The 26139-nt window shown below is 36.5% G+C and overlaps 1 protein-coding gene across 1 annotated transcript in view; it reads right to left on the bottom strand.

The window, feature by feature from the left end:
• The window catches only part of Glra2 (glycine receptor alpha 2), a 200747-nt gene that overhangs the window by 162787 nt on the left and 11821 nt on the right, over nt 1–26139 (bottom strand). Inside the window, exon 3 of the mRNA XM_029472935.2 lies at nt 837–904. Coding sequence (XP_029328795.1) covers nt 837–904 — 68 coding nt within the window. The remainder of the gene's footprint in view (nt 1–836; nt 905–26139) is intronic.

Genomic DNA, 26139 nt, shown 5'->3' with positions numbered 1-26139 from the left:
ATGATATAATCTAGAGCTATGTGGGGTTAGCTAATGATCTAATTGTCTGAGTCATTTGCAACGTGGCCATTTTATTGATAAGTCATATTAGCACATTGTACAATCTACTTCAAATAGTTGGAAGATTTTTGCACTATGTATTTTAATGGATATTTTATTATGTTTATATTTTTCAAATCTGTTAATATTTTGTGTAATTTCTGTGAACTTGATATTACCTTCTATTGCCAAGAAAATTATGTGTACATATATGAACATGGGTGTGTGTACTTGTGCTAATCTGAATCTCTCCTTTTTGTGGTATCATAAACTTGCAATAGACAGGCTTAATGTTGTCTCAGCTTTTGTAATAAGTAAAAGACTAACAATGACAATCATATGTCAAACTTAAAAAATACAAACTTATGAAACATTGGAGATTGATACTCATTCTGACAAATCTAACAAAAATTATATGTTATAAAATTGCCTTGGGGTAATAGGTAAAGATTCATTGGATTTTAAGTTGTAGCTCCTTAATGAATGACTTTTTGAAATGAAGATATAGAAATGTCTGTTTTTAGAGGATGGTGAGGTTAGAGTTTGGCACTCAGTTAATGTCACATAAATATGCAATAGTGCTGTGATCCCATATCCCATTCCTTCACACGATGGCTTCAATGCTCAGTCCCACTCACCATTGTAGTTTCTGCTATTGACCCAAAGCTGTTGATAAATATGTTGCAGGTAACATTTACAGGACGTCCTGTAATTTGAACAATAGAAAATTTGACAGGTTGTGTTCATGGCATAATTGAGTCACGTTTTTCTCTTGCCAGTGGAACTGTAGCACTTACCATGGTGGTTTCTGTGACCGATCCAAAACTGTTGATAAAAATATTGCAAGTAACGTTTACTGGAGGACCTGCAGAATGCAATAAAAATATTGCAATAGACATTGAAGCAACATTACAGCTCCATCAACATCTGTGGTTAGAGATGTAAACAAAATGAAAATGATGATGAGACTGCAAAGAAAAAAATTAAACCAGAACTGCATGATAACTTCCCACTAGTATTTTGAATAATGGCAATTAAGCAATGATAACTTACCTCCAAAGAGTTTTGAGTTTGGAAAATATAAGCTCAGATCATTTAGCAGAATTCATCAGCAGAAGTTTTTTTTTTTTTTTTTTTTTCGACTGGCCATTTGGTTGACTGCTTTGCTTTAATCATTAGATCATCAATATTTTAGACATTGCCTAAATATTATTATGCTGATGAGCAAATGTGGATCATTGGATCAGCATAAGGCTGAAACTGGGGTTCCGGATGGACAGCGATGGTTTTGCTTTAAATACATATGCTAAGCAGATTCTTATAATGCCTCTGAATTTACTCCTTTGTTTCTATATATACTATGATGCTTGGACAAACACACACACACACCGTGTACAAAAATACAAAACAAACTAAACCAACTAAGATTCAGATATAAACACTGGCAGAAATGTCACATAATATCTATACTGTTGCCAGAGTAAATTAGATGTAAAGCAAAAATTGCCATGTTTTCAGTGTACTTTGATCAAAATAAGAATTGATTCATCTATTCAGAGATGCAGGACTAGACTGATATTACTGATATTCTTGCCTTTGTCAACAAGAAAATCACTGTCTGATGATCCCCTGCTTCATGTTTTGTTTTGTTTTGTTTTTTCCTGTGGAGTATTTTAAGTGTCTCCATGGACATTTCCCTGAATGCTTTCTGAGATAGGAAAAACCTGTTGCAATCCATCTCATTGGATTCAACAGAATCCAGAGATGCATTCCTTTGCGCATGACAAATTCTTCTCAGTTGAATCAAGTAACACCCCTTTTGGCTATGTAAACAACCAGCCAGGAAGCTCTGAATGAAAGAGTTTAGCACTGGACCTCCATCAAAGCTCCTAGGAAAAAGGAGCCTTTCTCTTATTCTGTCTCTTTCCTGGTTATACAGTTCTATCACAAATCTATTTTCTGCTAGGAAGAAATCAACTAGACAACATGGAGGGAAGCCATGAAAATTTGTATGTTTACTTTTTTGCCTCTCTCCTCAAAGAAATGCATCATTTTAAATTGGTTTATCGGATAAATGTCATGAATTTTTATAAAGCAAAATAGAAAATAAGTGGTAAGAGGATAGGAATGTTAAAAAAAAAAGGTAAAGCCATTTCAAAATATTCCTCAAACTCACTTTATAACATTTTTTACAGTTATAACATTTTAAAGAAGAAACATGAAACTTTACATCTTTGTTGTCAGTGTGTTGCATATTATTATATATACAGTTAGCTTGGAAACATTCATAATGCTGTGCCATATTGGAATTTTTTTTTGTCATTCATGCTAAGTGACAGTGTGGGGCATATTTCTGGAAGCTAAAATACTTTTAAGCTACTAAATCCTAAGCACATTAACATTATCAATTTAAAGTGCTGGGGAGATAGCAATGTTTTTTTCCTGTATGTCCAAGGACTCAAGTTCAATCCCCAGAAACCGCAATTTTTAAAAAGCTACTTGTATGGGTACATGCTTGTAACCATAGCACCAATGTAATGGTGATATGCAAAGCACTGGAAACCCCTGACAAACCACCTCAAACATACATTATGACTTGTGTGCCAGTGAGAGTCCCTGACTCAACAAAAGTAGATGGCACTTGAGGAACATCTGAGCTTGTCCTCTGTCCTTTAAGATGCATACACACAAGCATGTGTATCTTTTTGCATGAACATGCACACCCACATTGCTTGCCTTAATCCTCACAAGAGGAAAATTGAGTCCTTTCTGTCTAATTGGCTGGCACTTATCAGGTTTTTTGTTTGTTTGTTTGTTTTTTGTTTTTGTGTTTTGGTTTTTTTTGGGGGGGGTTCAAGACAGTTTCTCTGTACCCCTGGCTGTCCTGGAACTCACTCTCTAGACCAGGAATCTGCATCTTCCTCCCAAGTGCTGGGATTAAAGGCATATGCCACCACCTCCTGGCTCAGTTTTTGTTTTTGTTTTTAAGATAAAATTTGAAACTTCATTTGTAGGTCTTTAGTCTACAGTTGTAAGTACTTAAGAATCAGATGGCCATCAGGGAGACACTATCCATACATTTCTTGATCATTAACATCTGACCGCTTCAATCCTGAGCATTTCATTTGAATGAATTCACATTTATGGATACAAACTAGTAAAATGGGTTATTGTAAAAGCAAGGGATTAGCATATATGTGTAGTAAGAACTAAAACACTGAAAGCTCACTGTGTGCCAGTGAGCACTGTATGTCATTCCACAGTGAGTAGGTATTATTCTGTTGTCAATTTTACAGATGAGGAAGACTAAGGAAGACATAAAGGCAGTTCACTGTGGTGGTTAATTTTTAACTGTCTACTTGACACAACCTAGAATCACTTAGGAAGAAAGTCTCAATTAAGTACTGAGGTGGACCTGTGAGCCAGCAGCAATGATTATTCTGTTAGGTAAATGTCTTTTTCCAAAGGAAATTTAACTTCTATTTGCAGCAACCACATATATTTAATATTCCACTTCCATACAAGGGACTTACACCAAGGCAATTGTGATACTTGAAGACATGTTAAATTATTTACAAGAAATAAAATGCGAAATGAAAATGTCATACTTGTCTATTTGTGACAGCAGCAAAAAACATGACATTTCATTTTGGAATTCAAAGACTGCTCTGTTCTTGCAAGTAATCTTTCACCTAAAAGTGATGTTGGAAAATATCTGGGACAAAACTAGACATTAATGACTAATTGTCTTGGTGTCATACAAGGTTCCTTCTTGATAGTTACTTTTAAATAGAATAAAACATAGTTATTTTAAATTATGTAATGTTTCTTATTAGCTTAGAAAGTTGTGGTAAATGCAAACACACGTTATACTATACATATGCTTATATGAATAAGATTATTTAAAAGTAATTATGAATAATACAGGGATATTGGAAGAGAACATGGCATATGTTCATTACAGGCTCATTTTATCAAGGAGATAGAAAAATTACAAACTGAATATTAGTCTTTCTTTCAACAAATATTCTTTAAACTTTTAATTCACTTTTATTCATGTGCACATGTTTATGGGGGTTGTGCATGTGAGGACAGAAGAGGGTATATATCTCCTGTAGTTGACATTACAGGGAGCTGTGAGCTACCTGATCTGGGTGCTAGGACCCAAACTCAGGTCTTCTTCAAGAGCATCAAGTGCTATTAACTGATTAGTTATCTCTCTAACTCCTCTACAATAATCTGAATCATGGCATTCACCACCACTGAACTGATTCTATTCAACATCCTCTTTGAAATGGCATTTATCTCAAACCTACCATTACCACAACTGTAAACAAAACAGAATGATTAAATGCAGGTCTTAGTTCACATTTTATATATTGACTGGCTCATTATCTCTATAGTTAGCATAAATTTATGTCTAAAAGCACATGAGCCTATTGAACTTTTTAATAGCATGCATAAGAATAACAAAGTATATGAAACACACATCAGTATATTTGAATGCACAATTTTCGATATAGAGAACACCATGCACAGAGAGAGCTTATGATCCCAGCAATAGTAAGATGGGAGGAAGAGATGGGTGAATCCCTGGCAGCTTTTTTTCCCAATTAGTCTAGGCTACCTGGTGAGGTACCAGGCTACAAGGAAAATCTGAATCAAGAGAAAGGAGAAAAGTATGTAAGAGCCGGGCGTGGTGGCGCACGCCTTTAATCCCAGCACTCGGGAGGCAGAGGCAGGCGGATTTCTGAGTTCGAGGCCAGCCTGGTCTACAAAGTGAGTTCCAGGACAGCCAGGGCTATACAGAAAAACCCTGTCTCGAAAAACCAAAAAAAAAAAAAAAAAAAAAAAAAGTATGTAAGAAATGATATTCTAGGCTGTTCTCTGACCTACACACGTATGCTTGGACACCCCCCACACACACACACATACTTATATCCCACTAACAAAAATCCATCTTCAATAAAATTTAAGAAATTAAAGTTGCTATGTATATGTTAACTAAATAGGAGGGATGTTTGTAAACTGGAAAATACAAAAACATCGCTGACATAAATTAATGGAGGCATAAATAAATGCAATGGCATCCCAGGTACAGGAGTAGGAAAACAATATTCTAACAGTATTAATAATACCCATTGGGATTCACATGGCCAAGTGAGTTGGGGCAAGAATGATGAAACTCTTAGGAATAAGAGAAAAAAGTAAAGGAGTAAGAGTGAGAGGAAAAGGAGGGAAAGAGAGATTTTAAGAAGAGGGAATGGGGACAAGAAAGGGAGGAATTTGGGAGAGGAGAGTGATCAGAAAGCCTACATATTATATTCTGTTTTCTGTCTGATTCTCATCCAACTCAATAAATCTATCAGAAATGTTATTAGTTATTTTCCTACATGTAAAAAGTATAGTCATTTCATTGGTGATCATGTCTAAGAGCATGTTCTTGACCATCAAAACGTCTAATCAGATTACTGGATTAACATGCAAATATATTGGCATGTAGTAGGATAACTCTTAAAGGCAAATTTAAAAGGAAAATCCTTCACCCCAAAGAAATTATGGATTGAGTGTTAGTATTTATGTACCTTCTCATCATTAGGATAGAAGTCAATTAGGACATATGTCCACTGGCTTTAGAATAAACTAAATCATGGATGAATTATAAAGCTGTAGAGTTAAGAGATAGAATTTTGATATCTGGACACAAGTAAGCAGAGATCAGATATAGACTTCCTTATGATGTTTTGTGTTTTGTTTTTTTGTTTGTTTGTTTGTTTTTTTCTTTTTTGATTTTTGTTTTTTATGTTACATGGTATGTTGATGCTCAAGAGAAAGGAAGTCTTAGAAGATAAGACTTCAAGGGGAAATAGTTTGTCATAGTGGCAACCACTTGGTGAGGAGATATTTAAAGCACATAATTTGAAAGAAAGTACAATTGCAGATATCATCATCATCATTAATATAATCTAAGCAATTACAATAGCTTAATTGAAAATTCATCATGAATTAACTATATAGCATTAGATATTCTCTCCATAGTTTCATGAAGGACAAATTATTCAGAGGTAATGGAGCTAGTAAATTATTGATTCCTGTGTCCTGATTAGTTGGTAAACCATTAGTTTAGGACCAGCTCTATTGATAGAAATGAAGAAATTTCCATGTAGTGCAATAATTATCTCATAATTTGTATTTTATACATCAAGAATGAAATGGTGGCATCTATACTTAATTCCCACCATTGGCTACCAATAGATCCTGTACAAAGTTATAGTCCATGGACAGATAGACAAATGTCTTTGCTCTATCTCAGAGAATTTTAAAATATTGGCAAATTTCTAACATTGTATGGATTTTGCCATCGGTTAAAGAGGAAGGATAGGATGAGTTCAACCATTTTATGTTGGCTGATCACTATTTTGTTGTTTTGGTTTTGAGGCATAGCTTATTTAGTCTTAATACATATCCCAAGGTAGCCCCAAAAGACAATGAACCTTCTGTCATTGCCTTTAATTTTTAAGCATGATTCACCATGACTTACTTTGTGGTGAACACTTTTAATAAAGATAATACTCAGGAGTATCAAGGATAAACTAATTGTCTTGAAAGAAATGTAGACAGACCTTAAGTCATATTTATCAAAAGCAGATTGAAGTATGATAGCTATAGGTTGTCTTATTTTCAATGCTTGCTCTGATTATTACCACCTATTGACTAAACAGATTACAGAAACTCTCTTTACCGTAGGATTAATGTATCTATTCAGGAAGTATGCCACCCAAATCATTAATTTTATTTTTATGTGTATGAGTATTTTGCTTGCATGCCTGGTGACTTCAGAGGTCAGAAATGGACATTGGATCCCTTAGAACTGCATTTATGGGTGGTTGTGAGGCACCATGTTGGTTCTAGGAATTGAACACTGGTTCCTCTGCAAAAGCAGTATGTTTTCTTAATGGCTGAGCTATCTCTCTAATCTTCCCTCCTCACCCTCAATAATTTTAATGTCGAGTAAATTAAAATCTTTAGACCACAATTTAGCAACCTCTAATGTTAATATTTACTAAAAATGTTGCCAGTCTTTTCATTTTTTCTCTCTTTTATCTGGAAACTCAGATAATTTCCAACTTTACAGAGTTTCCTCACAAGAATCTACCATGCTTCATCACTTTCTTGCTCCTAGAATTGCGTGTCATTATTGTGTCTGGAGAATCCTCTAGATACCATGGTTTTGAAATGATTGCTACATTTATTTTTAATAATGTATTGGCAACACTGGCATGCGGATCACAATCATTCTTGGTTGTGAGGAGTTTTCAGCATCACTGTAAAATGTTTACCAGTGTCCCTACTCTCTATCCATTAAGTACCAGAACTAGTAAAACTTTGCCCCATTAATTGCTAATGTTCATCCCAGGCAATTTCTCTCTCAGTTGAGAACTATTATATTATAAAAATTAAGGGAAATATAGCAAGGTGAGTGAAAGGGTTATTCAAGGATCATGTGCTACATGATAATAAAATTAGCTACAGAATAGTCTTCTGCTTCTCCAAATACCAGTGCTATAATTAAAATATTTCTCAGGAATATAACTTTCTCATGAAAATGTTTGCCCAGAAACTTAGAATACCCAAGATATAAGATACAATTTGCTAAACACATGAAACTCAAGAAGAACGAAGACCAAAATGTGAACACTTTGCCCCTTCTTAGAATTGGGAACAAAACACCCATGGAAGGAGTTACAGAGACAAAGTTTAGAGCTGAGTGCCATATCTGGGAATCCATCCCATAAGCATCTTCCAAATGCTGACACCATTGCATACACTAGCAAGATTTTGCTGAAAGGACCCAGATATAGCTGTCTCTTGTGAGACTATGTCGGGGCCTAGCAAACACATAAGTGTATGCTCACAGTCAGCTATTGGATGGATCACAGGGCCCCCAATGGAGGAGCTAGAGAAAGTAACCAAAGAGCTTAAGGGATCTGCAACCCTATAAGTGGAACAACAATATGAACTACGCAGTACCCCCCAGAGCTCGTGTCTCTAGCTGCATATGTAGCAGAAGATGGCCTGGTCGGCCACCAGTGGAAAGAGAGGCCCATTGGTCGTGCAAACTTTATATGCCTCAGTACAGGGGAAGGCCAGAACCAAGAAGTGGGAGTGGGTGGGTGGGGGAGAGTATGGGGGACTTTTGGGATAGCATTGGAAATGTAAATGAAATAAATACCTAATTTAAAAAAAGAAAATGTTTGACCTATTTTAAAGAGATTTATGAATCTGAAATTTCCTATACAAACATTATGTTAAAAACAAGGTGATATACCATTTCTCAGGGCTCAGAAAGCTAGGCAGACCAGAAAGCAGAAACATTGTAATAGCAAGAGGATATGGATGACACCAAGAAAAAAGCATCTTCTAGACACAACAGAACTGATGCACATATGAATTCATGCAGACCATGAAAACATTTGCAGGGTCAGCACATGTTCAAGCCAGACAGGGTCTCAGTGCTGAGAGGGGGAAATGAACATGAGCTCCTATTCCTAACCAAGAAGCTATCTCCAATTGACATCTGTTTTTCAAGGGAAATTAGTTTTCCGAAATGGAGTTCCACTGGGTATATAAACCACACTTAAGGATAGGCCCCATGTCCAGCATAAATGGCCAACACAAAATGAACACAGTGGAATTTTGTGCAGATTTTTGTCCCATTTTGCTTCGTTTGAGCAATTTTTGTCTTAATAGTCTTTTACTTGTATATTATGGTTTCTGATTTTGTGTTTTTATGGTATGTGTGCATGCATACATGCAGGCATGTGTGAGTATATTTGTTTGTTCATCTGCTTGATTGTTTTCTAAAGAGAGAGAAAATGGGAAAGGGGTGAACTGGGTAGATAAAGGAGTGAGTAGGATCTGGGAAGAATTGGGGCTGATGATCAAAATATATTATATGAGAAAATTAGTTTCAATAAAAAGAACTATTAGAAAAACAGGGCAGCATTCTAAACCTCACACTTTTGTTTGTTCATTATGAAAGTAAATTGCAAATTAAATTGGCAGACATTTGTTGAAATTGATGTATTTTACTCTTAAACACCTCCAGTCCCTCATAACATCAAGTAGTTGTTGAGTGCCCATTATATGTCATTACATTTGATCCTCTTGTTCTCATTTATAATTAGTTGGTGAATTGTGGTGCTAAATAGGAGAAATCCAAGCATTACTGATGAGTCAAAAACAATTTGCAGGAAATCTCTTGAACCATTTTGTAAGAATTGTCAGCTAAAACAAAATCCATGCTCCAAACCAAGCATTTCCAAGGGATGTATTTCATACAAGTAATCTGCTGTCTTTTTGCTTGTTGCAAGATCATAGTGATCATAAAGTGGGTGGTAATGTTAGGGGAGATTTGGAATACTTTGTTTTGTTGTACAAGGTCTTTTTCTTGTTTTTAAAGTCTTAGAAGCAAAATGGAACCTTTATGCTTAAAGCAATTTATAGATCTACATGTATTTCTATTTCTGTCATAATAAATTGTCATCTGACAGTACTCTGTGCTGTAAAAACATAAGGTTCTTTCTGTCTTGGGATTGCTTTAGATAATAAATAAAAATCTGTTTGTCCTTAGAAGAAGACAATTTTAAATGCCATTTTAAATCAATGTAGAAATAAGGGGACCCTGAGAATTTCTCATGAGCACAAATGACATTTCCTTTCATTTTAGAAAGTTACACAAATAGAATTAAACATGACTTTGTCTTGTTAATTGAATCCTTCACTCTCTTACAAAATTAATAGCAAGTTCATCAACTTGTTAGTACCTAACAAATTAAAAAATAGATTTTTGATATTAATAATTTATAATGAAGAAATTATGCTGTCCTTTTGGTTGTAATAATAATGTTAATAAGAACATATGCTCCACTACGTTCATAGCAGCCTTATTTATAATAGTCAGAAGCTGGAAAGAACCCATGTGTCCCTCAACAGAAGAATGGATACAGAAAATGTGATACATTTACACAATGGAGTATTACTCAGCTATTAAAAACAATGGATTTGTGAAATTCTTGGACAAATGGATGTATTTGGAGGATATCATCCTTAGTGAGGTAACCCAATCGCAAAAGAAGTCATTAGATATGGACTCACTGCTAAGTGGATATTAGCCCAGAAACATAGAACACCCAAGATACAATTTGCAAAACAGAAGAAAATCAAGAAGAGGGAACACCAATGGGTAGATACTTCATTCCTCCTTAGAATAGGGAACAAAATACCCATGAAAGGAGATACAGAGACAAAGTTTGGAGCTAAGACAAAAGGATGGACTATCCAGAGACTATCCCACCCAAGGATCCATCCCATAATCATTCACCAAACCCAGACTCTATTGCATATGCCAGAAAGATTTTGCTTAAGGGACCCTGAACTGTCTCATATGAGGCTATGCCAGTGCCTGGCAAAAAAAGAAGTGGATGCTCACAGTCATCTATAAGATGGAACACAGGGCCCCTAATGTAGGAGCTAGAGAAACCACCCAAGGAGCTGAAGGGGTCTGCAACCCTATAGGTGGAACAACAATATGAACTAATCAGTACCCCCTGAGCTCGTATCTCTAGCTGCATATGTAGCAGAAGATGGCCTAGTCTGCCATCACTGGGAAGAGAGGCCCCTTGGTCTTGCAAACTTTATATGTCCCAGTACAGGGGAATGCCAGGGCCAAGAATCGGGGGTAGGTGGGTAGGGGAGCAGGGCGGGGGAAGGGTATAGGGAACTTTCCGGATAGCATTTGAAATGTATATAAAGAAAATATCTAATGAATTATAAATAAAGAAAATATCTAATAAAAAATCTAAAAAGAAAAAAATAATTCATGGAAATGGCTTTTGCACATAGACACATTTGCTTCCATGTTTGCTGCACTCATTCTTTGAAATCCAATGACATTTTCTTAATAATTTTTGTCATTTAATCTAAATATCATATTTCTTGGCCTTTCCAAAATCCTATATCCTTTCCCATGTTGTGTTACTCTCTAATATTTTTAATGTTTGTCAAAGTTTGTGTAGCACACGCTATACAGGTCATGGCTTGTGTCTGACTCACTGGTATGTTCTGCTGTGTACTCAATATAGTTTTGATCATACAGTAGGCACTTTATAATGTATGTATTCACCAAAAATATGAACCTCTGCATGAAAAAAGACCTGGAACTGTATTTGTTTTTTCACCTTCACTGGGAAGCTGATTGGCAGAGCTTAGTGGTGAAGTGAGTGCTTGGCTTGGGGACTTTCCCATGTTCAGTTTCTAGCTCTCCTCTTCTGCTGTTGCAGAAGGATATTCCTCATCAACTTGTGATTTTCTCCTGTGATACTCATATTACTCTGGATGTGTCTAATCTCTAATGGGCATTTCCTTCATCAGTTGTTTTCTTTACTTTGCATTTCCCTTTCTCTCACCTCTACTCAGCATTCCAGAAATGACCTGAGCTTTCAAAGGGTAGAAACTGTAGAAAAACAAGCAATCACTCCTTATGGGGTTTATATTATGAAATCCAAGAGTCATGAATGTTCAGGGGAAAAAATCCCTTCAGTGAACTACTACACATTTTTTTTTTCTATAATACACCCTTTGATATTGTCTGATCTGAATTCCATGGGAGTTACTGTACAACTATGTAAATATAAAAATAGCAGTAATGCAAACTATCTTTTGGGCATGCAAATTCTGTTCTGTTAAAGCTCAAGTAATTTCTTTCACCCACTGTGAGAGAGGTAAGTCTTGCCTTCCTTTCCACATACATTTCAGTATTCTTAGTCTGTGTATGTTCCTTGAAAATTTCTTAAACTGGCTGTGTTATCTCTCTGGTTTCCTAATTGATTGACAAGTTAAATACTTTTTAACATGTATTGATTTTATATCTGAAGGAGAGTCATGGTTTCACATTTTTAAAATCCTTCTCTCATATATTACATCCAGACCACAGTTTCACCTCCCTCCACTCCTCCCACTTTTCCACTTTAACTTCTCCTTCTCCAAGAACCAGTTTTCTTTAGTTTCACATCAGCAACAAGCAGAGACCTTAAGGATATCAACCAAACACAGCATAGCCAATTACAATATGACTGGCATTTTTCCTTCTAATGTAAATCTTTCAAAATAGAGATTATCACTCTTTGGGAGGCTGTCTAAGAGCCAGGGTTGGAAGCTAGAAAACCTAAATTCTGTTCAAGACCATTGCACTGCTAGGCATACCACTTTCTATTTAGCTGTCAAAAGAAATCAGAAAGCACCATGTCTGCCAATGAACAGTATCCAAGCTCTTATTTCCTTCTTCTATTCCTCTGTGGCTTCCACAAATGGAGACCTGTTCTCTCCTTAGGCATCATGCACCATTTCTCTGAGTGTGAGAAGGTCACCACTGTACTGTTGGGAAACAGGTTTTCTGTGTCAGAGGGAGATCTAAAAATAGAAGCCAGAGTTACTGATATGTACTCTTCTCTTTTAACAACTAGGACTGCTGCCTCCAAACCACAGTGCACTTCATGTTTACAAGTGCTCACATTTGACTAATGGGTCCCCTGCACTTAGGGAGCACAGCACATTCAGGTCTTAGTGCATGTTACAACATGCTTCTCTGTAATTTGGTCTAACTAAAAGAACATTTACTAGAGTCTTATATCTAGGATGATTAGTTTTCCTTAAGTCGAGGATTGAGATGAAAGTATTTTATGGTGAATGTGAATAATATCCCGAATGGGAAATGTATATGTGAGAGCGAATAGCGAGAAGTAAGAAAGGAAAGATGAGGTATTATGTTCATTTTCCTCTGATAGCAAATGAAGCCATTTTTCTGTGAACAGCCATTATAGACATATTCCTGACCTATTCTTCCCAAGTAAGAACTTTTACTTAAATTCTCATTACTCACTGTAGAAGTCTCTCCAAATTCATTAATTCATCTTCCTTTCTTTTCTAATGCAAGGATGGACAAAAGGGCTCAGGTCAGAGATATCCCTACAACAGAAGTTCTCAACCTGTTAGTCACAACCTCTTTAGCACACCTGTATCTCCCAAAATATTTTCATTACGTTTCATAACAGTAGCAAAATTGCAGTTCTGATGTAGCAAAGAAAATAATCTTATGGTCACCATAACATGAGGAACTGTATTAAAGAATTGCAGCATTAAGGCTGAGAATCTCTGCCCTAGAACAAAGAATGCAGCTGCTACCCTCCAAAAGCTGTATACTATTGTGCTAAGTGATTCGAGACATGAATGAAGTACTAAAATTATCCTATAAGGCTTCCAAAATAGATATAATACAGGCATTCTGTTAACTCATAATTTGTGACATAATCCCATGAATAAGACTAAAATGCAATATTTAATAAGGACGTTCTTTGAAAGGAACATAACAAAGGAATCTATGAATTTGTGGTGAAAAGGGGAAAGAAGGAGATATATTTCTTTGAGGTTAGCATATTGCTTTATGTAAAGGGGAGAAGAAAGAACACATTTTGATATACACACATGCAAACAGACAGGCACATACACACACACACACATATATATATATATACATATATGTCTTTATATATATATATATATATATATTTGTAATATATATATGAGAGAGACTGTGTGAGAGAGAGAAGAGAGTGAGAGAGAAAAAGTAATTGAAGTCTGGATCTGCTTCATTTTCTTTATCTCATTTCTCATATTCTTTGTCAAATTTGAAACATCTCAATTTTGCATAATTAGAGATATTTAAAGTGACAAAGAAGCATAAAAGATTGGATATTTTGCCAAATGAACAATATGGAGTTTATATATATGATTCTTTCATACTAGAGACCAGATTTGTTGATACTTTAAAAGACTCTATTTTGTATGTTATATCAGATGCGAGAAAGCATCACTGTAGAGAAGTGAATGTTCTTTGAGAAAACATTCCCCAATCCCTCAGGGCATTGGGTGGGATGCCTGCCATGTCAAAATAAATAAATCTCCTAATAAAGTCTTGGGAGATGAGCTTTAGGCTGGAACACACTTCATCAAACACTCATCTCTGGTCATATATGCTCATGTACTTGCAAAGACCAACCACTAGTAACTTGTCTACACCACTATAAAGAAATGTACAGTGGTCCACTTCTGCTTATTGGAAAACCAAGTAAATTTCCAAGTGTAATCTTCTTAGTCCTGACAGAATGAAATCCCAACAATCAGTTTTCAGAACTTCTCCTTCCTTGTTCCCCAAGCAAGCTTAGAGTTTATGCCAATATTATCAAGTAATATAAAGACAAAGTTAAGGATTTCCTACCTCACTTAGTACCTCCTCTAACTATGTCCTAATGATTGAATCTATGAGACTAAAATATTCCTGAAGACCTTACAATTAATTCTACTGTGATAGAAACTGTATGAGTAGATAAAAATGCCAGATTGAAAAGCATGCTTCATATTTTGTCAGAATTTCCTTATATGTTTAAGCATAGTTTGCCCTGAAAGGTATAATAAATGATTGCAAATGCCATTCTCAGAATTTTTACTGTATATATTTATACAGTATAAGTGCAAAGAACATTTATATATACTCCAGGAAGGCATCAGCATCCTTGTTCTGTCTCCTTTCTTCAACCATGTGTGGCTCCCTGCTGTCACTACCTCTTAATATACAAACTCGTTTCAATACTTCCCAAGTGAAGGCTGAAGTATAAACTGTAAGGGTTATTTGGAGAGTCAGTTGTGTTGGATGGTGTTTTGCTGGGGCAAGCACATGAAAGAGTGTTTTTCTGAAGTGGACATAGGTGAAAGGCTAAGGCAAGCTCATGAAGGAACGTTTCACCTAAGCAGAGACACAGGAGAGATGTTCTGCTAAAGCAAACAGGTGAAAGTACATGTGATAAAGAATTCTTTGCTAACAGCATGCATGTTTATTAGTCTGCCTTACATTTTAGTAGTTGAGCTGCCTTTGTGGGGACTCCATGAGAGAAACACACCAAATATGTTCTGCTGGTGCACTGCAGTTTCTTGCCACTTCTGCAGACTTGGGCTGATTGGATGCCCATGCTGAGCCAAGGCATGTGGAGGACATATGATGTTTGGAGTGCATAAATAGGACTCTACTGAGTGAAGGAGAACTTGGCTTGCTAGTACAGCTAGCTGTGCAATGCTTTTGGGTCTGGCATCTTCCCTGATCTTTGCTTCTCTGAGAGAGGAATAGCCAAAAATTTCTCCTGGTGCTCCTCCATGTCCCTCCTACTGATTCAAGTTAAGGCTGAGGCCTGGCTGTCTCTACTAGGTCTTATTACTGTTGTTAACCAACCAAACTGGACTGCTGTTGTATCTGTGAACTGTTTGCTAGTGGACCAAGCTGCCACTGTTTGCTAACCTGTGAACTGAACTGCCAATATCCAGGCAACATAGATGGGAGTTGTTCCAAAGAACCTTTCAAAATAGGTACACTACCCTGAATCCTTTCTTTTCCAGTATCTCTGAAGGGTGTTGGGCTATAAGGGAGGTTAAAGCATTTAAGAAACATCATTAAACTAGGATGGACCCCATGACCATGAGTACTTGACCAATACAAACTAAACTCCAGGATTTTGTGAAAAAAAAACAACGTTTGAAAAAAATTAAAGTTACAGAAAGCAGTTGGGTATTTGGAGATAAATCAGCTTTGCTTGTTCATTTAATTATTCATCAAATATTTACAAAGGATTAATAATGTGCTCAAATCTCAGGATGTAATGTCGAAGAATAAACAGATCCTGAGGCAAGGCACTCCACAGTCCTTTGCAAGGCTGCAGACTCAGAAGCCCCAAACATGGCTGTGTTAATTAAGTAATAAATACAAGGCTCACTCATGAAGTCATTATACAGCACTACAAACCCACCAATGGTAATAAGGGCTATAGCCTGGAATCAAAAGCCATTTCTATACTCTTATTTGCTGCATTTCAATGAGTCTTGTAGTTAATCTCCATTGCCAACTTACTAGGTTTAGAATCATCTACCTAGGATACTAAATTCTGTGTGTGCTTGAGAATGATTGCCTGGACCAGGTTAACTTAGGTGGACAGACCCATCCTAAATGTGGGTAACACTATGGCATGTATTGTAGTCCTGGAGTGAATAAAAATTTAGAAAATTAGCTGAACACCAGCATCTGTGCCCTTATGCTTCTCAACCAAAATTGGATTGTGAGCAGTTAGCTCTCTCCAGCTGCCACGCCTTCCCTGCTGCCTCTTCTACTGCTCAGAGGAAATACCATGACTAAGGCAGCTTATAGAAGAAAGACTTTATTGCAGGGACTGCTTATAGTTTCAATAGCATGGCAGCATGCAGGCAGGAATGACACTGGAGCAGTAGCTGAGAGCTTGTATGTTAAGACAACAACCATGAGTAAGAAAGAGCCAACTGAAGTGACATGGGCTTTTTACACCTCAAATCCATTCTTGTTGAAGCCATCACAGCTGCCATACTGGACAATATTGCCTCTTCTACCCTGTGAGCCAAATTAAACAGTTCCTTCCTTAAGCTTCTTTTGTTAGGTATGGTGTCAGAGCAATGAGGAAAATAATTAATATAATGGGCTATCACATAAGCTGTACATTATGTTTTATTATTATTTCTTAATTATTTCTGAGTTTGAGGCCAGCCTGGTCTACAAAGTGAGTTCCAGAACAGCCAGGGCTATACAGAGAAACCCTGTCTTGAAAACAAACAAACAAACAAAACCAAAACAACAACAACAAAACACAATTACTGTAAGCTTAAAGTGTTTCTATTAAATATTTCAAACACTTCAATGAAAATGATGTGACCAGGGAAACGAGGAAGATCAAAAAACGAAGTTAATGGGTAGCTTGAATACTGAGTCTCTTCATAGCCCTCCTTCAGCATTGTGTATAGGAAATAAAATGTGTTAGACCTTAAGCACAGGAGGGATAGTAAGTTCTCAGACTATAATGCCATAGCCAGCAAAGTGTCAAATGTGAGGTATATATTTAATAACTGTTCACACATACAAGAATTCACTTAGTCAACATAACCATTTCTTTAGTTCCTCAAAAAACAAAACAAAACAAAACAAAACAAAAACAAAACAAATACATGAAACCTGGGGCTTCAAAGGAAAATTAGATTAAATTAAACCTCTAATAGAAAGCTTTACAAGTGTTTTAAAAATATATCCAATAAAGTATCCAGATAGAGACTAAGTGCTCCTGATATCATTTTTAATGACATACATTCCTCTCCATCCTAGGCTTTATAAATCTGGAGAGATAATGTCAGTTTATGACCCATAAAAATAACTTCTTTCTCTTTCTAAACAGCAAGAAAGGAAAACAAAATTCTGGCTGTTTTTGATTCGAGGAAATGCTGTGAAGAGCCAAATGACATAACACATAGGAATGTTCTTCATAAATTTTAAACAGAACAGATATTGCAGGATTGCATATTTTAGTTGAGTTGCTCATATCCACGTTTGATCAGTACAAATGTGGGGATTAAAGATTAATATAATCTACCTATTTATTTAGTAGATGTTTATTATATGCTCACTGACTGCTAGTGTTAGAATTAGCATGAAGATGATATTAGTACAATACTATTTTTCTTTTTTCTTTTTAAATTTTTTATTAGATATTTTCTTTATTTACATTTCAAATGTTATCCCCTTTCCTAGTTTCCCCTCCGAAAATCTCATATCCCCTCCTCCCTCTCCCTGTTCCCCAAACCACCCATTCCCATTCCTGGTCCTGGCATTCCCCTATACTGGGGCATAGAACCTTCACAGGACCTAGGGCCTCTCCTCCCATTGATGACCACCTAGGCCATTCTCTGCGACATATACAACTAGAGCCACAACACCAATGGCTTGTGCTGTAAGAACAAGAATTGACAAATGGGACCTCATAAAATTGCAAAGCTTCTGTAAGGCAAAGGACACTGTCAATAAGACCAAAAGGCAACCAACAGATTGGGAAAATATCTTTACCAATCCTAAATCCGATAGGGGGCTAATATCCAATATGTAAGGAACCCAAGAAGTTGGACTCCAGAAAACCAAACAACCCTATTAAAAATAGGGTACAGAGCTAAACAAAGAATTCTCAACTGAGGAATATCGAATGGCCTTGAAGCACCTTAAAAAATGTTCAACATCCTTAGTCATCAGGGAAATACAAGTCGAAACAACCCTGAGATTCCACTTCACACCAATCAGGATGGCTAAGATCAAAACCTCAGGTGAAAGCAGATACAGGTGAGGATGTGGAGAAAGAGAAACAATCCTATTTTTTCTAGAGCTAGTTTATGATTGAAAGAGAAAGTGTGAAGCAAGCATTCTGGAGCCGGGAAATATTGGGGACTTGTAGAATTCATTTGCACCACATGGGAAGAAAAATGATTACATGAAATATTCCATTTATTCACTTATGTACTACTTGAGAATAATCTTTAATCAATAACTCACACAGAGGGAAATATAAATGTTCAGTTTTTGTTTCCAATAAGGGTGGCTACAGGCTGTTCTCCCAGTCTAGATTTCTCTTAAAGGATATGGCAGAGAGTACTTATTGCCTATTGGACTTTGTCTGCTCACTGAATAACTCACTGTTTTAGTTTTCATTCTTGTCCATTTTTTACCCACTTACCCACTGTACCTGGTTGTTAATCCATAATAAGTTATTTGCACACAATCTCTACTCTGGGGAAAGCCAACCTTAGTCAGATAGAATCATGAACCCAACCATGAAGACATTACATTAACATTGTAAGCTTATGTGCAGGTGTATGGAGTTGATCTGAAAGTAGGCAGAAGTGCTAGAAGAATTTCAAAAGTCATTAGCAGCCTAAGAACATCAAGGAGACTGAGATTTCGAAGCTCTGCACACCCCTGGCTGACAGTTCTGTTTCCTTTCTCTTTGCATTCAGATAAAGATACAGCCAATCAGGCTCTCCAGAGCAGCTGCACTATGGATTTTCTAAAAGGAGTACAGGAGCTATTTCTGATCTTAGCTTTCCTGTAGGAGCTATTTATTATCCATTCTATATTTCTATGTCGTCTTGCACCTGCCACATCACCCCTCAGGAGTCAATAACTCTCATTGAAGGTGTCATTCTGCAATTTATATGGCATATTGCATAATGTCACTGATGGACACTTTTAGTTAATACCCTCAAGTATTCTGCCTTATCACTGAAGCAGATAATTTCCTCTGGCATTCGTATGAAAGAATGGACACTGACAGTGTACCTGCTCACTTGAGACTTTATGTATGCACTGTTTATTTTGGCACATATTGTTAACACATGGCTCTGAATTTCTACACATTTACTGTATTTTTAAACCTTTGGGGGAGGAAGAGAAACCCCACAGTAAACTGACAATTTAATCATGGAAGCTTCAATGTATGGATCTACTTCCATCAAGCTCCAAAAAGATATCTTCACCCATGCTACATTGCTGTTAACTAACATTGGTATCTCTTAAATGAATCCAATGGAAAGGGGGTGATGTGCAATGCTCTTTACCTGGAAGGCCTTTATAAACCAGTTCCAAAAGAATACAGTAAACAAATCATGTATATATTTGTGCCAGTTACAGAATTCAGTAGGCAGAAGTTTAGAATTTTCTCTGTTTGGTAAATATATCTTGTTAGGAAATTTTTATATCATAAGCTTCAGGGTTTTTGCCTCAAGTGTCACATTCATACAGTTTTCTGGAAAACTTGTATGTTATAAACTCGGGTGTCATTCAGGAGAACTACAGAAGGGAAGTAGTTTTGCTGCATTTTTAAATGGGAATATTGACTGAGAAATACACTGAATGAAGTTGTGAATAAATGAGGCAGATGTGCATGAGAAACAAACCTGAATATTAGAAACATAGATGCATAGGTGTCCTAGACTGTGAAGAATTCTCCCTATTTTTGGAAAGCTATAGAGAATATATCTGATAATAATGTGGGGCTAGTTTGCTAAGACCCAGATCATGTGTGTCTATATAGCTTATAACAGAGATGCCACTGGTTTCAAAGAAAAGAATGAGGATATTTATGAGAGGAGAATATCATAGTGACCTTGGCGATAATAAGCTGTGACTTCAACCTTAGATAAATATTTAACTACTAAAATTCTCCTGAAAAAGAAGCTGAAAATGGTGGTACCAGGGCTGCTCATTCATTGGATACTCTACTGGGCATGCATAGCATTATTCTCAGAGTTATCTCTAAAAGTGTTATATTTTGAGAAGACTTTGTTGACTTCAGTTAGAAAGAAAAATACTTCAGAATTCTGAACATAATGTTATCTTCTTGCTCATATTCCATGACCACTATAACTAAAGATTATCAAACCTCCCAGTATTTGATGATCTGTTGGAAATGAAGCTTTGCTATTGGAAGGAAATGATAACAAGGAATATGAGTCAGGTACCCAGGATATATAAAACAAATGCTGAAGTTATTGTAAGGAAATCATGTGCAAACAAATGGTTAATCTTCCTTCACCTCCAAGCCTCAATCCATCCCTCAAACCTTAATGTCTTTATCTGTTTATTGTACAGTATAATAGTAGCAATGCTAATGATGTCATCTTGAGGCAGTGCTTTAAATAAATGGTTAGTTCCCTTTAAAATGTACAAAGGTTTCATCACCAATGTGTCTTTATTTACTGTATAAGTGACACAGACAAGGAACCAATGATTAACTCTATGTAGCTTCAGCATCTTCCCACTCCCTATATCTTTCTAAGAGGGACAAGAATCCAATAAGAAAAAATTAAAATATTATTGTATTTGAGAGTACATAAATCTTAATATATGTATATTCAAGAAGGATGATCTACATCTATGTATATATCATATTTGATATCCATTTCCAAAGACATTTAGTGACATTTTCAAGGCATTTCTCCATCTGCATTCATGCCATTGAAAACAATTTTTTGCATTTTTTATGAATTTATAGAAGTATATGAAATATCATTTTATATATGTATAGTATGTGGAGGAGAGATGAGATCGTAACAGTGCACATGTATGTATACATATGTTCATGCATGTATATAGAAGCCAAAGCTCAGCCTTTGATGTCATTCCACAATTGCTGTTAACTTTTATTTGACACATGCTTTCTTTATATTCTGCTCCTTGCATCTCATGTGGGATTTTGGCCTTGACCAAGCCTTGGATCCACTTTTCCTCCTTCCTGGTGCTGGGGTTACAAGCATACACTACAATCACTTTAAGCAAACCAACTTAGAATCTATTTTATTCATATTCACATTTTCTCAATTAGTGACTTATATGGGAAGACACAGCCCATTTTTAAGTGGTGTCACCCCTGGTGCGGTAGCCCTGGGTGCATATAAGAAAGCAGGCTGAGCAAGCCATGAGTAGTAGCAAGATAGTAAGTAAAAGTCCTTCATAACCTCTACACTAGTTCCTCCCTCCAGGTTCCTGCCTCGAGTTTCTGTTCTGACTTCCCCGAATAAGAGACTACAAGCAGCAAGCTGAAATAATTTCATCCTCAAATTGAGTTTGGTGATGGCCCTTATCACAGCAATAAGAACAGTAGAAATTATATATGTCTTTTTATACCCCTTTTCTTTTGGTTAGCCCTCCAACTGATTTCTAAATGGGATCCTGCCACCACTAAGGCTCAGGGAACATTGCAGGAGAGGGGGCAGAAAGAAGGGAAAGTGTGTAAGAGCTGAAGGATGGAGATTAGTGCTCTAAAATACTGTCTTCCGTCCATGTCATGGCTAAAAGAATTCACTTTAACCCTGGTTTGCTACAGAAGGTCAAAGCAGCCAGTGATCACCAGGGCTTCTGCATTACCAAGGTTTTGGGTGGTGTATAGTTGCTGGGGTGTGAATGTTTTTCTTTTTGAGGATGTGGCCACTAGTAGGTTTTCCTACTAGACCCACATCCATGCACATAGGAGCTGTGCTTATTGAACCCTGAGTTACAAAAGTGTGACCTAAAGTTGAGGAGGGGGGTATTGAGTATAAATTAGGAGAGTTTGTGGAAGAAATAGGGATAGAAACAGTCATATTTCATTATATACATGTATGAAAAATGTAAGTATGTACATACTAGCTACTTTCCCAGAAATAGTCTTGTGCATGAATTTATGACTCCTGAGCCAAAAAACCAAGGAAAGACTTGGCTGATTTACCCAGTAATTCAACTGTACATTTCCAGGTTTTCCTGTGAAAAAATAACTGTCTTAACAGTATTGAAAGATGAAATAAAAATATGGACTACTGCAAACTTCCTGGACAGGATTAGTTATTTCCAAGAGAAGAGACCAATTTTCTAGCAAGATTGGATGAAGCTAAGATGTTCTGTGGATGAATCAATAATTTACGAAAGAGCACACTGAAATCTATTAACTTAGAATATCAATACCAGGGACTACAAACGTTGGAAGCAAACTTAAAAAACATCTTGGTAGGTTGTTTATAAATGATACCAGTGAATCAGAGGACATGTTTCCGGCCATAGCTGTCAGCATCTTAGTATATGACACATGAGACTCAGTTTAAGTTATTCCTTTTTCCTCTGTGGTGTTTCAGCCCTTGGTTTGGTAAAGGCATTATGGCACACAATGTCTTAGACAAAATACTGTAAAGAAGGCATCACCCATTAAATATTCTAGTTCTACAATTGTTAAACTAAAGGTACCAGTGGATCTCTTGAATATTTCAGGTGCCTCCATCCAGATACTCAGCAGAGGCAAAGCTTGAGAAATATGAGGTATAGGATATATGCTTCAAACTTTAATTAATGCATTAAATTTTTACACATTTGTGAAATTTCACGTGACATTTTAATGTGTGAATATAGTGTGTATTGTTTAAGTCAGGGTAAACATTCTTCTTTCTTTACATTTTTATCATTTATCTGTGTTAAAAACATCCATTTTGTTGTGAAATTGCTTTAATATTAAATCCTAAATTTGTTGATCTAGTATATTTCATAGAAAAGTCCTGCAGTAAAATTAGTCAGTTAAAAGAAAAAACGTTGAATATAAGAAACCCACTGTGAATATTACGTGATATGGCTACAAGTTATCCTAGATCAAATCATCTAACTTGAATGGCCCCAAAGAGGTTACCTAAATACCTGAGGCCCTTCTTTTACAGAGGCTTTGAGGTTCCGAGCTAAATAAATAAGTTCCCATCTCTCAATACATTTGTGGGAAGTGAAAACAAAAATACCTTTTTTTTTTCCCTATAAGAATATCTGATAAAAGAAATCTTAATTCCCTTGTTGGACGTGAAGTGGTTTCTAGGAATCAACACAGATATTTAAATAGAAACAAATTAGAAGATTAGAGATTATATTAAATTCCACAAACACTTGGGTTTTAAAATGGAAGAACATTTCTGTGCTAAAGTGGATGAGGTTTCCTAGAGAAGCAGAATGGTGACAATAAATAGCTCCAGATCAGATAGGGAATGATAAACAAGTGATGCTTTCCAGTGCTCACCATTTCCTGAAAATACATACTGCTTACTCTTCTTCTATGCTCTTTGAATCCCTCACCCAATGATTCTTGTTCTTTAATGACGCATCAGTTATATGTAGAACTGAAGGCCATGAATAGAAGAACGTGTCTTAGAAATACTGTCCCAAATAGATTTGGAATCACATCTTGTATCCAAATGTAAGCTCACAGTGTATTTCATCATGGAATTGCCACTGGACAGTCAAAACAATATTAGCAAACTTACCAAATCCAACAGAAAGAAAACTATTCCATTACGAATAAAAACATCTTTTGTTTTCGATCCTACATCTCACATGGCCATCCTGTCTCTCCATGTTTAAATTTCTCTTAACTCTCTCACATATTATAACTAACACACACACACACACACACATACACACATGCATATTGGACATATAAATACCATACTGCATTATACTCTTTTCTCATTTATGTGTTCTGGAGTATTGTTTATCTATCAGGAAAATATCTATGAGAAATACCCCTTCTTTCTTTTCTTCTTTCTCCAAATTGATAAAGGAAGACTCACTAGAGTTATTTTAGAGGCATCTACTTGACCATCTGAATGTTGGCAGGGAGGTAACTTTGCTTACAAATTGACATTTAGTTTAGTTACCTTAAATTGTCACCACCTTCAATGTCTACCACTCTTATTTGTGTATTCTGTCTACCCTGGCAAGCTAACCTTCAGGGTTTCCATCAGTGAGCTCTCTTAACCTCTGAATGTGGACATGGAAAACAGAAGAGTGAGGTTAAGTGATGTATCCCCTGTCTCTGGCAAGACTGCAAGGATTATCCATACTGCTTCCCCATTACCAGTGGGTGGCTTCTTTGGATGGAAGCCTTATGCTAGAGTAACTACTCCCTTTTGTCTTCCTTCAAGTCTTACAGTTGAGTTGAAGAATATCACATTTTCTATTTTTTTCTTTTTTCTTTTCCCCTCTCCACTGTAGAGCACTTCATCCAAGGTCTCTCTTTTTAAGTTCTGAGAGTCTCTCACCTCCCGTGTCTCCAGTACATTCTAGAGGGTCCCCTCACCTCCTACCTTGTTGAGGTTGCTTGTTCTCATTCTTTCTGCTGGCCCTTGGGGCTTCAGTCCTGTTTCCAATAACTGATCATGTTTCCCCCTTTACCTCCCTGTCCCCTCTCCTACCCAGGTCCGTCTTTCCCTCTGCCCCTCACCCCCACCCTGTGATTGCTTTCTTAAAGGACTAAGTCCCTGGTTAGCTGAAAACTCAACTCAATATCCACTCCAAAAGAACTCCCAAGAATAGCTACCAACCAACGGCCATCATAAACATATTTAAAAGGGGGCAGGGGAAGGCAATTAAACTAAAAGAATACCACATTTTCAATTTTCCTAAAACTTCTTACAACCCTTTTTGAGTGAACCACATAATTTCTATACTGGACTACTCACCATCCAGCTTTTACATTGTATCCTAATCTTCATTGAAATGAGATAACAGAAGTGAAAACTGACATTATTAGTACACAAATAAAATATGTTTAGACCTCAAACATAAAGATAAAAACTACCTTTACATATATATTTTCTATGCACAAATAGGCTCCCTTGCAACATATTGATTCCTTGCTTTGACAGTACATAGAGAAATGAGATTTTTACTCCCCAAAAAATATGTCCCCCAAGCTGGGCGGTGGTGGCGCATGCCTTTAATCCCAGCACTTGGGAGGCAGAGACAGGCTGAATTCTGAGTTCGAGGCCAACCTGGTCTACAGAGTGAGTTCCAGGACAGCCAGGGCTATACAGAGAAACCCTGTTTCGAAAAACAACAACAACATCAACAACAACAAAAGAAAAAAAAAAAAGAAAGAAAGAAAAATGTCCCTCTCTCAACAAAAAAGAAGAAATGGAAAATAAAAACTATCCAGTATCATACATTACAATTACTTATGAATTTCCCACATTTATGCTCAATCCAAGAGTTGTTTTAGCCTCTTGAATGGAAGTGTGCACTAAACAGAGCCATCATTTGATGTATCCCTGTACAAATGGAAAGTTGGTTGTGCACTTCAGGACAAGACTAAAAGAGAATATAGCTTCCCACTTGAATTGGCCTAGTTATTGTCCTGGTTGGTGAGCCATACTAGACTCCAGCGGGGTGCCCCGCCAGGTTAACTTCCTCTTTTTTGAGGAGAAGGGGAGGGGATAATGGAAGAAGGGATTTGTGAAGGAGGGACTGAGAGAAGAAGAGGAAAGGGGGCTGTGATTGATATGTAAAATGAATGAATGAATAAATAAATGGATAAAACCTATTGACTTTATTCCCAAATCTCCTCCATACACCCGAATAACACTCAGATATTTAAATCTTTTGTTCATATAAATCATTGAGTGGCTTTTACATGTTACAGGTATCTATTATCAGTCATAAATTTCCAGCACAGCTCTCTCAAGAGAGTGGTTCAGTGAGCAAGTACTGAGGCCATGGTGTCTTCAGTGTCTTTGATCAGTATATATTGTATGAAAAAATATTTTCAGTGAAAAAACATAAATATTGCTTCCAAAAAATCATGTTAAGAGGCTTTCTAA

The sequence above is a fragment of the Mus caroli genome, unplaced genomic scaffold, assembly GCF_978045245.1.
Source record: "Mus caroli unplaced genomic scaffold, Mus_caroli_1 scaffold_5, whole genome shotgun sequence".
Lineage (NCBI taxonomy): Eukaryota > Metazoa > Chordata > Mammalia > Rodentia > Muridae > Mus > Mus caroli.
The sequence above is the reverse complement of the archived record's forward strand: the minus strand, read 5'-3'. Positions and strand labels throughout refer to the sequence as shown.